A 17,980-nucleotide genomic window follows, 5' to 3' on the forward strand; every position below is an offset into this window, starting at 1 on the left:
ATTTTGAATCCATTAGTCGCGTTACATTTGGATGTATATGAGATAAGAGATGTATATGTAAAAAATCTAGCAAATACCTACTAATGTAATTCATTAATAATATGTTAGGCATCACTTAAAACTTTCCTACAATCATCTCAAAAACTTTACCTGCACAAACATTGTACAATATTTTACTACAGGCACAAATTCAGGGGTTCCTGTTATGTGATAGATGCAACAATGAACTTCACTATGAGGTATATAAAACAGCACAGAAGTTTCTGTATCTTCCATGACTATAATAGAGGATCCATGGCTTAGTCTGTGAGTGGTGATGTCTGTTCATTTGGGCTACATTCACACATTTCACTTTCATTGTGTTTTAATGACGTTTTCAAATGCTTTTCTAAACGTATCTGTTTTTCAGAAAAATTATGACTTCATGTATTTCCAATCTTACAAATTTATTCAATACTTGTGTTTCTAGCAAGGAACATGTTTTTAGACACTTTTATGACTAGTGTGACAACCATTGGAAGGGTAAAGTTAGAAATGAGAAATAAGACAGTTATATTATTCTGCATCAGACACTTTAAAGGGAACTTAACACCACATTTTCACAAATACAGCTAATGACCTGCTAATTACCTTAGAGTCCTATTAACTTAACCTATTAACCTATTAACATCCCAATAAATCAACTGTATATGGTATTACCTGGCATCAGAGGAGGTGTTTCCTGCTCGGCTGGCCCATCTAAATTTCCCCATCTTCTTTACCTCTTCTCAGCATTTAGTAATTAATGTCATGTGACCAGGGTTATGTCATCTAAGATCCTTTACCCAGTTATATTTTCAATGTCTCCTGCATATATGTATCTGATCACATGAAATCACAGCATTCCTCCATGGACTTCTACTTCTCCCCATTCCTCCATGGAGGCATGCTGTGCTTTCATGGGATCAGACACTAACATTGGATAGACGTTGCAAATGTAACTAGGTAAAGGACCTTAAATGACATCACCCTTGTCACATGACATGTAATGCCCAATGATGTAACAGAACTCTCTTTCAATCTTCCACACTGCAGCATGTCCTCACTAACATGCTTAAAGAGAACCCGTCATGCAAAATAACCCCCCTAAACTAAATATATTTTCATAAACTGACATTAGAGAGCATTGCCTCTACCCCATTGTCCCTCTACATGCCTGTAATCCTAAGCAATGAGGTCCTAAAGCTGTATGCAAATGACCTGTGAAATGTCCAATGAAGCATTAGCATATTCAAGCTGTCCAGCCACACCCCCAGTGGTGTGGCCACACCCCCAGTGCTTGACTGACAGCCTGTATAATGGTGTGAGGCTGTATAATGATGTGCTTCCTGGTGCTGGTGGCCACGCCCCCTGCAGCCTGTGTGTGCATGTGTGTGTGTGTTTAGGAGAGATACAGCAGCTCCATGCAGCCATGTTACAGCAGAACATGTCAGATTCATGTGTAGCTGATGTCTGTGTCTCTCACCTGTATATTAGGAGGATGCAGCATGTCAGCAGAGTCAGCACACATACTAGCCATGCTTTACTATACATTACACACAGAAATGAGCAGGGGGAAGAGAGGGGAGGGGTAACAGGGGTGACATCACTGCCTCTGACCATGTGACCAGCCTCATTTACATGATAAAAAATAGATGATTTTACAGTGAATAATGTATGAAATAACTAGATAAAGGCTGGGATGGGATCCTTGTGAGCTGCTCTAACAGGTAGTAGTGACAGGACTAGTGGCAGAGACCTGATGACAGGTGTCCTTTAACATGCAGGACTCACTTAATGTGATTGGACACACATCAGGTGAGTTGGATAATAGTTTACAAACTGATTTTTTAACTTTGCATCCATGGAAAGGAACCATTTAGGAATAAGGACAATGCTTTTTAATCATAGTTTTTAATAAAGTATTCATTTTGGGTTGGCTAATTTAAATGACAGGTTCTCTTTTATAAATCTGGATTAATTTTAAGGGGTTGTATCAAGTTAGGAATTTAAAAAAGCTGACCAGTGGGAGTGCGACTGCTGGAACCCCCACCGATCATTATTAGTTCCCGTTCTCACTTATGGGTGGAGCTGCAAGTCTCTGTCTTGCTGCTCCATACAATAGGATGGGCTTGTTATCCTCTGTCCTGTAGATAGTGGATAACTTTCTAACTTGGTACAACCCCTTTAAGATGGTCTCTCTAATTTTAATGTCTTTTTGGCAATTTTAATAACTCTCCCCAATAATGGGGCACATTTACTTACCCGTCCCTGGCGCGATTCCCGATCCGGAATGTCCGACGATGATGAACTCCGCCGCGATTCACTTCAATTGGGCGCCTGATTTCCTGCATGTTTCCCTTCCCCGCTAAGGTCCCCCGGAGTTCACCTTCTTCTTCCCGGTGTATGTAAGTACATGTCTTGCGACACAATTTTAAAGTTAAATCCCATGCTCAGTCCGAATCTGGCGGATCGTCCGGCGGCCCATCCCCAATTTCTGTCGCATGAAAGCCGTTCGCGTGGGACACAATCCCCTTTTAAATCCCTGTCCCAGCCGCGTGAAACCTGAAAACGCTGGAATATCCGATGAAAGTGCAGTCTGCGGGCCCTTAGTAAATAAGCCCAATGTGTCTGTTTGAAAAGCTCTGCATTTTCTGACATTTTAACACGGGCAGAGATTGTCAACTTGCAGTGTTGGTGATGTGCATGAAGGGGCTGGATGCCAGGCTTGGTTCATCCGATGCGCTGGATCATATAAGCAGTCCTCTTGTCCATCACAGTTGCAGTGAGACAGAGAAGAGGGTTAGCCTAGCTAAACAACTGAGTCTGATAGACCCCCACCGTGCAGGCCACCAAATACACATATGGACAGCGCTCCCTGTCTGTTTAAAGGCGAATATGGAAGAAAAGCTTTTTGGTACCAACACTAAAATTAGACTTTCAGAATTAAACTATATTCCTAAGTTTTAGTAAATCCTGTTTGTACACCAACAAATTCATGTTTGTGTGTCCCTGGATGACCTTTCTATATGAAGGTACAAATCCTAAAACATTTTGGTCTTTTCATTCTAAGTGAAGAATATCCAAGCATGAATATGAATTATCATCGCTGGTATTAATGACATGGCATTTTTCAGAGCACTTAATATATGTTGAAAGTGAACCACTCGTGTAATATCCAAATATAGATGTTTTCCACAGCTGCACTTATTGGCTGCTTTCAGTCCCCCATAAAACCTTACTTGTTTCTGCTTTTCTACATGAGTTAGAAACCTAGTTAATTTCACAGTGTGTTCTTTATTGACTGCGCTGTTTAACTTAGTTTTTTCTTCTCTCCTCCATATGTTAGTGATTCATAGCATAAAGATTTTCCATGTCAGTCTTGCATAGTCAGAATTGGCTAGCCCTTGCCTCTCACTTGCTGTGGTTTTCAGAAATTATAAATAGCATCCATGAATCAAGGCAACTGAGTGATGTAGAAGAACAGGAAATTTCTTGTTTGATGGTTCTCTACTCATGCTATAAATATAGTTTAAAAATGTTAATGGATTAGCAGCTAAATGTAAGATGGGTTCATCCCAATAGATAATTATGTAATGTGCTGGTGCTGTAAAACTTGATATCAGCAGTTCCTTTTTACTTAATGTATCTCCAATTAGTTTTTTCAGGCCAAATATCACAATCATGTTGCTTGGACAGAAGAGAAGTGGTCCACAGTTCATTATAGTGATGAAAGCAAGTTTAATTTATTTGGGTTTGATGGGAAATATTATGTTTGTTGAGAAACTGCGGATCGACTGAACCTAAACCGTGTAAAGAAGTCAGTGAAAGGTGGTGGAGAAAGTGTCATGGTTTGGGGAATGTTTTCTGCAGTAGGATTTTAATCTCTTATACAGCTACATAGGAAAGTGAAAGGAAGTGTGTATCAGAACCTTCTTCAACACATAGTTCTTTACCTTGAAGTTCTTCACTCAATTATATGCAGGACAATGCCCCCTGTCACACAGCTAAATGGTTAAAGCAGTTCCTGGAAACAGAAAACATTGAAACAATGAAATGGCTAGTTCAGAGTCTTTGGGCTGCAGATGCAAAGCAAAAGTTATTTTGTAAAACACTGTTCTAGTGGCATGATTTACCCCTTACAAAAATGCATCAAATGTTGATCAATGTAGATCACATTATTTCTGAGAAAAATCAAGTGATCAGATATTGTTGTCTAATTTTGATCTCCAGTGTATTTTCAAGTTTTCTAGACACATTCTTTATGCGGAGGGGATATAGATAATCTGTGATATCATCTTTTGGTATGATATAATCATTTTTATTTCTGTAGAGGTGTTATCTTGTATTGTATTGTAATCTTATATGATGTGTTTGATGTATTTAAAGTCATTGCAGCAAAAATAACCCCTGCAGAATAAGCAAGCAACAGACAATTATCAGGCAGAGTGGCCAAAATTACAATTAGATATAGTTATATATACTTTTTAATATCTGTGACATGAAAAAGTTAAAAAAAAAAGTTAAAAAAAAAAATAATCAAAAATTCCAGATAGTTGAAACATTTGTTAAAAAATGTAATTTTCGGCACATTTTCATTGTAAAGATTGGCATCACAAGCTTTCTGTACTTTTTACAGAATATATTTCTTATACATTTTTACAGTTATATTTTGTAAAATTTTGAATACATTTGCATAATTTTTGTATACATTTTGAAAATGAGTTATTGTAAAGCTAAGTTCAATAGGTTCCATTACACAATATTTGATTTATAGTGGTTTAAATAACTTTAATAACAAATGTTAAACAGAAGATAATTGCAGGTCCATTAAAGTCTATTGCAAACGGAAGATCTTCCCCTCTCCTTCCATTATTGGTTTCCATCACTTATTGTGAGTGTAACAGAAAAACGCCCACATAAAGGTGTGAAATGGGCCCAACACTGGTGGCTGGGAGGCGCTGGTTTCAGCACTTACCTTATTTCAATGCTTCTCCCCTTTGTACAGCGCTGCCACTTACATAGGATCCAATGTTCTATGAGGAGGTACTTGAGCATCGAGGTTCCTAGGTTGCGGTTGACCCATTCTATTACTACTTTTGCACACATGCAGAGTTAAAGCGCTTCATTCTCAATTCTGTAGGTTATATAGCCCTAGAGCAGCCTCCCAGCATGCCATGTGGGTACATCATACAGGAGATATTATTATTATTATTATTAATTCCTTTATTTATGTAGTGCACACAGATTACGCAGAGCTGCACAGAGCTTGCCAAATCAGTCCAAAAATAGAACTTAAATGTGTTTTTAAAAATGAGAAAGAGAAAAACACAAAAATGTATAAAAACATTTTATAGATTTCTAATGATGCCTGATGACTGCACTGCAGTTCTGAGTTGCCTTTTGGTTTGTGGCTTATGCTGCAGTGTATCGGGCATTCAACACGGGTAGCATAGCAAAGAAACGTGAAAACATGCACGAGCTAGGACTTGATTCTGGCATGCAGAGTGTTTTTGCCACATTGTCCAGTTTTACCATCTAATATCTGTAAGTACAGAGCTGTCACCCAGGCTGTTACCACATAATGCTGCAAGTCAAGGTAGGTAGAGGTCAAGGTCAAAGGTAGAGAAATATTCCATGCTGAATAATCCTGCAGAAAACTTCTCTATAGTCCCATATCTGTATGTCAGTTTACAGGCATGTGGTGCTATATGTCAGCTATCAGCTCCCATTGGAAAAACCTTCATTTCACCGTGGAGAGGTCTTGGATGTTATTAAAACTTGCATCAAAAGTCAATTAAAACAGATGAGCACGGGTGTGAGACACTGCAGAACGTATTAAAAAAAATAACCTGACATCTTACTATTGGCTGGAGAGGGCGCCGTGCTATAGCTCACCTCAGGCAGCAGAACACTTAGGTTCACCCCTGTATGCCACAAGGACACTCTTGTATCCATGGGCTGCATTCTACAAATTTATAGATAATATCCAGATTATGCAATGGATAGAACCTAAGCTTTAAAATGTTCTTCAGATGGGCATATAGTAAATGGCGTTAGAGGCAAACAAAGTTTCTTGTATTAATTTTTTTTTTGCAAATCTTCTAGAAAAGTTCATGGCAATTTAAAAAATGAGCTCAGTTAGTTTTTTCTTTCACTGCACCGCTTTATCTCTGTGTTTGTGCATTCTACTGTCAATCCCATGATGCCTGAGGCACAGCATCACCATCTCTGCCTGCTGGTTGGGCAGTATAGTTATAATACATTGTGGATTCTCCTTAGTATTCTCAAAGATCACGAGTATGAAATAAGGGAAGCCATACTTATTATTACGATGCAAAAGGAATCGTACTATTTTCTAAAGTAGCTGTAATATTAGTACACAGGTACAGGTACATTCCCTCATAGACCTAAATTTCTGACTGCTTTCACCTTGTTTTTTCAATCTGTTCCTAAATCTTTATGAAACAGAAGCAGATCCCGGGAAATCCATGTTAATCGGATTAACATTCAGGTGGAGTTCCTGTGTACATTGAGTCATCTGCATGTGTGTATACAGACCTATCATACATATGCATGTGACTGTATAATTAGTATGTTTGTGATTTGCAAATATTATTACTTGATTACGGAAGGACAAAATAAGGCAGCAGCAAAGATTATTTTGTTCCAGGGAAGGAGCTGCTGCTTTTTCTCCGTTTGACGTTCCCCTGGTGTATGTCAGATTTGAGCATTCCCAACCAGCAATCTTTCAGGATGGAATGAATAACCCCACTCAACATTTCATAATCATCCCTCTAGTATTTGCAGTCGATATGCAAACAGACTATTTAGAAACATGTCAGAGAATGCAAACAGCTCTGTGTTTGAACACAGGATCACTTGGCTTCCAAGTTATTTACTTTCTTCACTCAAAGGAACACATTCACTTTTCTCCCTTATTTTATATAATCTCCCATTGTTTGATTTGCTCGGCTTTGCCCTGACTCCAGATATTTATTATGGAATATTAGCTGGCATTTTCCAGTTTTTCCGAGAGTTCTCTTTTGCGACGTATAAACACCTGTCTTTAGTTACCCTCCAACCCAAGGGAACCCAAGTTTACAGTAGAAGTCTCCAAATCAATTTCTCATTAGTGTAGAATTCCAGTTATTCCTGCATCCAATCAAACTATCGTGACTTGTTCTTTTTGACTTGTTGTTTATTCTAAGAAATAAAAGCCTGTTCTGTCATAGTAATCTAAAATGACTTTATATTCTAGAATAGAGGTGTCAAATTAATTTTTGGTGAGGGTAACACATCACTCCCTTAGGTTACCGCCACACGAACAAGCAAGGTCCATGGAAACTAACCTGTGTTCTGGTCAGGTGAGCACAGTGCAGTGTACAGGAGTCTTTGCATCTCAGAGAAATATGATGCAGGACTCCCTGTCTGCCCGCTGGAGAGCACCAAAACTGGAGCCATTGTTACCGTGCCAACACTGCTGTTTGGTCAGCAGACAGGGACTCCTTGCATCATAATTTACCGTATATTGCACTGTGATCGGCCTGTGGGATTTAACCTGCACACAGGTCCTTTTCCATCAACCGTGCAAGTCTATTCCTGGCACATTATTCCTTGACCATTGTTAGTGCCAGTAGGCAGCTATCAGATCCGGCCAACGCAACAGAGCCCTGCCCTGCTTGTGGGTCTTGAATTTGACACATAAAATATCTGTTAATGAGAGATGTGAGTTTTAAGTGAACCTATCACCAGTAATGTGATTTTTAGCTGGTTCCAATAGCCTAGGCTATGCTGAATTTAAAAACTCCTTTGTCAATATTCTGAATCATTTCAGTAGTTTATAGTATTTTCATTCAAATTACCTGGGGGTGGATGGGGTGAAAGATACAGTCTATGTGTGCCTGTGACTGTCTTCTCTCCAACATACTCATGCAGACCTCTTACTACCCCCCTCCCCTCCCTGTCATGTGCATTAAGCAAATTGGGGAGGGGGATGGTGTGAAGGAGAGGAAGAATGCATGAGGAGACACCGAATGCATCTGCCCCCACCTCACCACACACAGCTGGCAGGGAGCCAGGTAATGTAACTCAAACTATTATAAACTATTGAAATAATTCAGAATGCCAACAAAAGAATTTATAAAATCAGCATAGCATAGGCTATTGGTACCTGTCACCAGCTAAAAATGACATCCTAAGTAACTAAGGAAATTAGTCCATACACAATGTTCTCGGGGAGATGGGCTACAGCCAAAAGAGTCTTTTGCTGTTTTGTTCTGCACTTGGACCCATTGAAAAAATAAGTTGCTGTTAATAACAATAATTGTTACGCCATATTTAAGTTATGTGTCGGTGTAATATCAATGTTGCAACTTTTCAGCTTTTGGCAAGTTGTGATAGGTTCCAAATGTATCAATTTCTAAGGAAAATTATTTACCATTCAAATTAACCTCTACAAAGCACCACTAGGGCTACTTACCTTGTAGTGACGGCAGTGCATTGGATGGGCTTAGCCTTAGCACACATGCACGTTTATCCTAGAGAGCTGGTTACATCAGCAGCTCTCCAATGCACCGCCGTCTGCTGCTGTCAGAGGAGGCAGCAGGCGTGTGGGAAGTGATCCGGGGAGGGGTAATGCTGGAGCTCGGAAAGGCTTTTTTTTAGTACATGCAGTGTAGAAGATGCAACCCTGGTTTTTATTGGGATTTATGTTTATGTTATGTTTTGAATTCTAATTATGAAAAATGAATAAAAATTATTAAATTGTCCCCAAAAAATCCTTTTTTTTTTGTTCTGATGTCATGGTGGTTTAAAAAAAAAAAAAAATAAAAAAATATATATAGCATTTTGAGGTCAGGAGTAAAAGCTGCTGCCTGTAATATCATTCCATTCCCAAATCTGGCGGTTGCAGGTCTCCTCCTATATAGTAAAAGCTCTTACTATATGTTTTTTTTTTTAGGTTTTGTATTGTGCTGACTTTTATTTTTGTACAGTTTTATGAGGCAAACAGAATAAAATACTACGTGTCAGGTTATTAACTTAAGAAATAGATGTTGGAAAGGGCTTTAACCTTGCGAACAAACGAAGCTGAATAGGTGAAAATTTGGACGTAGAGTTAACTTTCCTGGACAGACTCGTGTTGGCCCATCGGAAAACGAGGGAACTTTACTGTTACAAGGAAACACTGGAGAAGGGCCAGCGTTACAAGCACTCACATCTATGTAATATAAAGGGCTTACACACTAAAGTAAGCAGCAAATATGTTTTACTTAACTGTAAAGAAGTATTTTCATAATTTCTTTACTGTCAAGTTGGCATCTCGAAGTATTTACGCTTCATCCGCAGCTGGCAGAACATCATGAAAGCACAAACACAGGTTGCTGTTCTTTTCCTAACCTGCCATGCCCAAACTGGACTAGCAGTTATTGAAGCAATTATTGAAACATGATTTCATCTGCAAATATAGTTATGAGTATCCATGTGGTGTGTCAGTTTAACTCGTTTGGACGTCACTTTGTTTTACAAGTAGAATTTTACAATTTAGGTTCACCTCCAGTGAACCGGACTTCATACAGTAAGTGTCTAATCTAGGACATGTATCCCGTAAGACGTCCCACGAGTAGTTGGCTACAGCTAATGGAAACCTATCACGTGACCCACAACAGACACTCAATATACCGTCCCAATGTAGTATGATGTTTTTAACCAGGGCCACCTCCATTTTTGTTTTAATGGGTCTCATTTCTGCAATATTCTTTGTGTGATCTGATCATACAGTGGGTTTCATTCAACCTATCTAAAGCCTACCAGCCTTTACTTGCTGTGGCATAGGCAGATTACAGACAGAAATGTAAGATGATCATATAATAAGTAAGTGAATATGTAAGTGAATCAGATAATAGACAAATGTGTATAATGCAAATGCTTAGAGAAAGCAGAAAGCATATTTGCAATGCAGCTGTAATGGGCTTCCGTAACCTGTCTTTAGTGAAAATGAGGTCCCTGGTGACAGGTTCCCTTAAAAGTAAATCTTCCATATGGTTCCAGAGATCCAGCAGTTCTAAAAGGTAGATTTCCTATGAGTGGCTTATTCCAGAACTTGTTGTATAATTAACTTGAATGCTGCCTATAGGTTTTAAAAATTGTTTATATTTATATGCAAATTGGCTGCAGATACTCCTCGGGTATGAAGTAAGCCCTTGTGAGCTCCTGGGGCTATGGCTATTACGGGCCCGAGCATCCTCTGTAGAGTCCCCCCTGTTAGTCCAAGTTGCTTGTCAGTGCAGTGGATTCCTGCATTTACAAGCGACATGAACTCACAGCGGATGGCTCTGCAGAGGATGCTCGGGGTGTGGAGTAGCCACAGCCACCAGAGCCCACAGAGACCACTTAAAGGAAAGCTACCATTTGATTTCATGCATTATGCATTTATATATTACCAAACAAGCCTTGAGAATGCTGTAGCTACACTGATGCAGTTATGCCGAAAAAACTATTATAAAATTCAGGATAATTAGGTTCTGTCGCTCCTGACTTAGTGCTTCTCCTTTTGCACTGCTTCAGAGGATGATATAATCACTGTGTTGTCCATTACAGGCAGAAGTAATCAATCGCTGCACCATCCCCCCAGCTGCTGTGTATGAGTCATACAGCTCAGGTTGTCCTGTCTGGACAGTTCAGGAAGTTTTGTGTAATCCATTTACAATTGGCTAGTAACCCAGCTTTTCCAAGGTCCTAAATTTAAAAATAAATATTTTCAGCAAAACCACTCGGATCAAGGATTAAACAAGATATGTTTCTGTATCAGTGTAGCTACAACATTCTCAAGGAATGTTTGGTTTATAATGTACAAAATCATGGTAGATTTCCTTTAATGCCACGAGTAGTCTCTACTGCTAATTTGCATATAAAGATTATAAAGTTTAGAAACCTATAGGCAACATTCAAATAAATTATAAAACATGTTCTGGAATAAGCCACTTGTTGGGAAATCTACCTCGGGAACAGCTCAAAAAATTGGATTTCGATACTGCTCCCTGTACATTAATGGCACTTACCTTGCCGTGCAATATAGTGCAAACTCATTCAAGTACAGGTGGTCCCCTACTTAAGAACACTCGACTTACATACGACCCATAGTTACAAACGGACCTCTGGATATTGGTAATTTATTTTACTTTAGTCCTAGGCTACAATAAACAGCTATAACAGTTATCACAGGTGTCTGTAATGAAGCTTTAGTGTTAATATTGATTCTTATGACAACCCAACATTTTTAAAATCCAATTGCCACAGAGACCAAAAAAGTTCTGGCTGGGATTACAATGATAAAATATACAGTTCCGACTTACATACAAACTCAACTTAACCCCTAGGGGACACAGCCTATTTTGGCCTTAAGGACGCGGTCCCATTTTTCAAATCTGACCTGTGTCACTATAAGTGGTTATAGCTTTGGAACGTTATGAGATATCCAGGGGATTTTGAGATTATTTTCTCGTGACACATTGTACTTCAAATTAGTTTAAAAATTTGGATGAAATCTTTTGCGTTTAGTTATGAAAAAAAACAAAATTTGGCAAAAATTTTGAAAAATTCTTTATTTTCAACGTTCTAAATTCTCTACTTTTGATGCAGACAGTCATAGCACCCAAATAAATTCATAACTTACATTTCCCAAATGTCTGCTTTATGTTGGCATGGTTTTTTAAGATTCCACATATTTTACTAGAATGTTATAAGGCTCAGAATTTGGGTGCCATTTTTCACATTTTTTGTAAAATCGCCAAAACCCGTACTTAGATGGACCTGATCAACTTCTAATTGACACTGAGAGGCCTAAATAATAGCAAGACTCGTAAATTACCCCATTGTGGAAACTACACCCCTCAACGTATGAAAAACTACTTTTAAGAAGTTTGTTAACCCTTTACGTGTTTTATAGGGGTTAAAACAAAATGGAGGTGCAGTCTGCAAATTGTAATATTTTTTCACAATACACTCATTTTGGGTGGAAAATTAAACATTTAAAATGGATTAAATTAAAAAAGGCCCCACAAAGTTTGATACCCAATTTCTCCCGAGTACACGGATACTCTATATGTGGTGGTAACTTCTGTATGGGCGCACGGCCGGGCATAGAAGGGAAGGAGGCGCCATCCAAATCAGATTTGCTATGTCACATTGTACAGGCTATAATTTTTTTCTTTTTTTTAATGAGGACCTATAGGGGCTTATTTCTTTTGCCACATGAGATGCACTTTTCTGGTATGTAATTTTGGGGCATCTACAGCTAATTGGTGAGATTTAATTAACTCTTTGTTGGTGGAGGAAATGAAAATCATCAATTTTTAGGAAAATTTTTATGTGTTTTTTATTTGGCCGTTAACCATACCATAAAAATAGTATATTATTTTTATTCTATGGGTCGCCACGATTACGAAAATACTTCATTTATATATATTTTTTATTTTTTACCATTTTTACTGAATAAAAAGTAATTTGGCAAAATTGTTGTTAATTTTAGCATCACCGTCTTTCATATGTATAACTTTTTTATTTTTCACCTCACAAATCTGTTTAAGGGCTTATTTTTTGCAAGAATGATAGCTCTTTTTAGTGGTCTTATTTTAGATTGCGTAACTTTTTAAAATCACTTTTTTTAGAGCATTTTTAAAGGGCATTAATAAAAAATCATCTTTTTCAGAGAGTTTTTTTAGGTTGTTTTTTACGGGGTTCACTTTGCGGATCTAATAACAATTCTGTTTTATTATGCAGATTGTTACGGACGCAGGGATACCAAATATGTGGGGGTTTTGTGTATTTTATTCAATTGTATTGAATAAAAACTAATTTGGAGAAAATCTTATTCATTTTAGCATCACCATCTTTTCATATGCATAACTTTTTTATTTTTTGGCTGACAAATCTGGTTAGGGACTTATTTTTTGCGAGAACAGTTGTTCTTTTTAGTGGGCTTATTTTAGAGTGCATAAAATTTTTAAAATCACTTTTTAGAGCATTTTTTATAGGGTATTAATTAAAAATTATCTTTTTTCGGAATGTTTTTTGCGTTTTTTTCCTCCGGCGTTTACCGTGCGGGTCCAGTAACAATTCTGTTTTATTATGCAGATTGTTACGGACGCGGCAATACCAAATATGCAGGTTTTTTTTGTGTTTTTATGTTTTTTATACTTTATTAAGTTTTTTATGGGAAAGTGACATTTTAGGGGCTTATATTTTATGTATTTATTTTTTATTTATTATAATGTGTAGTGTTAACTGTTTTTGCATTTTTTTTTACTTATACATACTTGAACTTAAACCAGTGATGCTCTGATCACTGGTTTAAGTTCAATACACTGCTCTACAATACTATTTTATTGTAGAGCAGTGTAAACTGTCTGAGCAAGCTTGCACATGCTCAGACAGTTTGCAGTCAGACCCGGAAGGGGTCTGGCTGCCATGGAGACCGGGCAGCTCCGGGGCACATGCCAGTCCTCGGAGCTGCCCGGAAGAGGATCGGATCCCCCGGTAAGCGGCACGGGGGATCCGATCCACAGCAGGAACACCCTTACACGCCGCGGTCATGCTTGACCGCGGCGTGTAAGGGGTTAACACCCGCGATCGGAGCCGGCTCCGATCGCGGGTGTTACAGCGCGGTGTCAGCTGTGATAGACAGCTGACAGCCGCTGCTTCTGGTACCGGCTCCGTTCGTGAGCCGGTCCCAGAAGCTAGACGTTATACTACGTCCCGGTGCGCTAAGCATCTAGCCCCGGGGACGTAGTATAACGTCGTGGTGCGCCTAGGGGTTAAGAACAAACCTACAGACCCTATCTTGTATGTAACCCGGGGACTGCCTGTAAATGCACAACTGGTGACCAGAGATTCAGGTATACAATGAAACCTTTGAAGGGGACAATGCATAAAAACATCTATGCGGCCCCTTTGTTTTCAGGATCGGTTTAGGTAATAACACTTTACATGTTTTCAAGGGCACCACTGCCAGGTTTACACAGGTTCATGTGAAGCATACAGCCATTGATACTGTAAGCTGCATTTAATATGGGCTGCCAGAACTTTTACTCAATGTGGTCTGGTAAAGCCATAAATAGGTTCCCTTGGGAGACATTTCTTTCCTGCTATAGGTTTTCTTTAAGTAGATTAACCTTTCAAATTCTGTTGAAACCCGAAACAGAAAAAAGAAGTCATAAAGACATCAAACAATGTACAGATGATATGGACAAGCCAATAACCAGGCTGAAAGTCAAGACAATTATAATAAGCCTATAAAGGGCAGCGCTTGACTTCTGACCGCCAGGGCGGCTGATGGAAGGAATTCTGCTCTTTCTTGTATGTTGCATTCGGTGCAGACTCTTTTCATCAATGGATTAAAGCAAATAGAATTTAGGCCAAAAATCAAAAGCTGAAATATGATGAGGGTTTGTTTTTTTTCTGTTATAAATTAAGAACGTACAGAACAAAAATGTCAACTATTTTATACTGTTAAATGAAGTGGTTATATAGATTCCACATTTCCCTGCCATCCTATACCATTCTTCTTACATCTGTATTTTATACATTTTTCCAGTCTATACTTTACTACGGATTCCCAAGTTGTTAAATACTGAAAGAACATTACAAAAAGATTAATTCAGTAAGAAATAATTACTAGAGGTGTATAGCAGTAGGGCCAGGTGAGAAATGGACTGACTCTTCCTGTACATACTGTAATTGGACTACTACAACGTGTTCTCTGCCAGGTCTCCTACATATCTGTTTTGTGAGTTAATTTTTCTCTTGTTCATACATTGTGCTCTTACAGTTTAGACTAGACTATTGTTTTTTATACCTTTACAGGCAAATTGTATGTTAACCCCATCACCCCTCAGTCCTTTTTTTTTTGTTTTCGGTTCCCATAACTTTTTTTTATTTACAAAGCTGTATGAGGGCTTGTTTTCTGCAGGACAAAGGGTCATTTTTTGATATTCCATGCATGGTACCGGGAAGCTGGAAAAAATTCCAAATGCAGTACAACTGAACAAAAAACACAGTTGCACCATTTTCTTAGGGTCTTTGTATGCATGCTTTTTCATGATTGTTTCAGTCACAGTAATAAAAAAATTACAGAGGTTTTAATAAATTTTAGGTGCTTTATGACATACTGGTAGTGGTTTATTTCATAGTATCATAGTTTATGCGGTTGAAAAAAGACACTTGTCCATCAAGTTCAACCAAGGAAGGGAAGGGGTTGCAAATTTGGTAAATTTCTGCTGGCAGGTTCCCTTTAACCAAAAGGCTGGAGCCTCTTAGTAAATCCAGTGTGCAGTGCCCCAGTGGTGGGGGTAATCAAGACTGGCACTCAATACATTTAATAGACTCCTCCCACTGTGTGAATAAAGCTGTGGATGTAATAAGGATCACCTTTGTTCTGCACAAACCAAACATTGACGTTACTATCCTTTTTTATTTTTATTTTTTTGTCACACCGACAAAACACTTTAAATGGACCCTCATGAATGTGGTTTTTGCAGCTTTGGCCTTCCGATAGAAGTCTATAAGAACTTACAAATATGACATGACACAGACAGTTTCAGCGAACATAGGGCACGAACTACAAAAACGGTTCCGGCCCAAGATCAACACAACTCTTATGCATGTTTCCATAATATGGAAAAGGAAACTGTCAGAGCGATTTGACATACCCTTTCATATTCACACATTCATCACACATTCATACTCGTCTTGGTCCGGAGCTCTCTACACCAGTGCATTGCTGGAAATGAAGGCAGTAAATTCCAGCCCGGTTTCACTGCGCAAGTGCCATAGTTACGGTGCTCGCACAATGATGTTGGGGTGTTATGCAGGCTTCATTGAAGCTACGCAAAAGGAGGCGCTGGTACCGAGATGTAAGTAAGATTTGCATCATTGGACTCACATCTAGGTAAGCATTTGTTTTTTTTTTTTACATTGCTCCCATGGAGAGAACCCATCAATTTCTGACCCTAAACCATAAGGACCTGTTGCTTGTTTTGGGTTTCCAATCGACCTGCCGGGATCTCTTTTGGTTATCAACTATCCAGAGGATAGGGATGAACAAGGTGAGCGGTGGGGGTCTGATTGCTGGGCACCCACCAATCATGAGAGTGGGATCTCTAGTTCTCCAAAAAATAGGGATTCTGTTCTCACTAATGGGTGGAGCAGCAGGACGTGAGGCTCCATTTACTCTCTATAGGAGTGACCGGAGACGAGTGTTGCCCTCTGCTGTCTCCAGCACTCCCATAGAATAGTATTGAGCCGCAGGATCCCTATTCCCTCAACCACCTTTCCAATATTTCTCTGATATTTTTTCTATAAGTTATCGGACAGTGGAGGACGTATGACTTGAAGAATGATTGTAGAGCACAACAATCGATTCCTACAATTACAGGCTGATTGTTACTGCTCCGTATTGGTTTTCAGATTGTCTGAAAATACCTCATTATGGACTGATATTTCTTAGGCTACATTCACACGAACGTATGGGGGACGTATATACCCCCGACGTATATACGGTGTCCCCCATACACTTCTGTGGCCCCACGGCGCCGCATCGGAGCGGTACGGTGCGGCACTGTACCGTTCCGTAGCCCGTAGAAAGATAGTACATGTCTTATCTTTGGATGGAATACGGCGGCGTGCGCTGTGTATACCTATGGAGAGGTGTGGGGGATAGCAGTGCTCATCCCCTGCTCTTCTCCCCGGCGCCGATTTATGCCTGCCGTACAGTGGGCATACATCGTGTGAATGTAGCATTATATTGTACACCCTTGCTATATGCATTGTATTCTTTAGAAGCCCAACACAATGATTATTTTTAATGTTATGTTTATATGTCTGCTTTCTCATAGACAACAACTTTAGAAAACCTTGCCCTCCCGTGGCTTCTTTCCGTAAGACAAGCAACAAAAAATCCAGTGACTTTGTTGGATCTTTGCTATGGTAAAGTTGATAACCTCAATCTTCTCTATGTGGTAAGTGGCTAATATTCTAGCTTTTCCAATAATAATTTGTTTCTTATACATTTCTTTGTTATTAAAAATGTAATATAACCTACAAATCATTGGTATCATGCTTTGTTAACAGTGCAGGGCGAAACATTTAACTATTTAATATGAATTTTTGCAGTTCTGTTGTGCTCTTCTTTGATTAACAATATTTTGGGAACCGTTTACCTGTCATAACAATTTTTCACTTAGATTTTTTTCAAGACATATAAGACTTTAACTTGATAAGATAGTTTTATTAATTACCCTATATACTCAAGCATAAGTCAACTCAAATATAAGCCGAAGCTCCTAATTTTAGCACAAAAAAATTGGGAAAGCCTATTGACTCATATATAAGTCTAAAGTGGGAAGCACATTGGTCACAGCCTCCCCCCAGTATACAGCTGTTCATCAAGCTGTCCCCCAGTATATAGCCAGATAGTCTGCCCCCAGTATATAGCCAGCCAGCCCCTGCTCCAAGTATATGGCCAGCCCCTGCCCCAGTATATAGCCAGCCTCTGCCCCAAGTATAATGCAAGCTCTCAGTATATAGTCAGCCTGCTCCCAGTATATAGCTAGCCAGCCCCTGCCCCAGTATATCCAATCAAAGCTCAATAAAATAAATGTGTGCAAAGCTCCTGAACCAGATGAGTTACACCCAAGAGTTTTAAAGAACTCTGTTCTGTTATTGCTGTGGCACTTTATAAAATCTTCAGAGATTCCCTAATGACTGGTGTAAAGCGAATGTGGTGCCCAAATTTTTAAAAAAAAACAGCCAATTACAGGTCTGTAAGCTTAACTTCCATTGTGGGGAAAAGATTGGAAGCATTACTTAAAGGCTACATATAGGAGTATGTGACATCACATGGTTTTATAAGTGACAGCCAGCATGGGTTTACTAAGGATAGAAGTTGTCAGACTAACCTGATCTG

At 39.0% G+C, this 17,980-nt stretch overlaps 1 protein-coding gene across 1 annotated transcript in view; it reads left to right on the forward strand.

The window, feature by feature from the left end:
- Positions 1-17,980, forward strand: part of LOC140120928 (uncharacterized) — an 89,728-nt gene that overhangs the window by 29,550 nt on the left and 42,198 nt on the right. Inside the window, exon 8 of the mRNA XM_072139973.1 lies at positions 16,911-17,033. Coding sequence (XP_071996074.1) covers positions 16,911-17,033 — 123 coding nt within the window. The remainder of the gene's footprint in view (positions 1-16,910; positions 17,034-17,980) is intronic.

Source organism: Engystomops pustulosus, chromosome 1 (assembly GCF_040894005.1).
Source record: "Engystomops pustulosus chromosome 1, aEngPut4.maternal, whole genome shotgun sequence".
Classification (NCBI taxonomy): domain Eukaryota; kingdom Metazoa; phylum Chordata; class Amphibia; order Anura; family Leptodactylidae; genus Engystomops; species Engystomops pustulosus.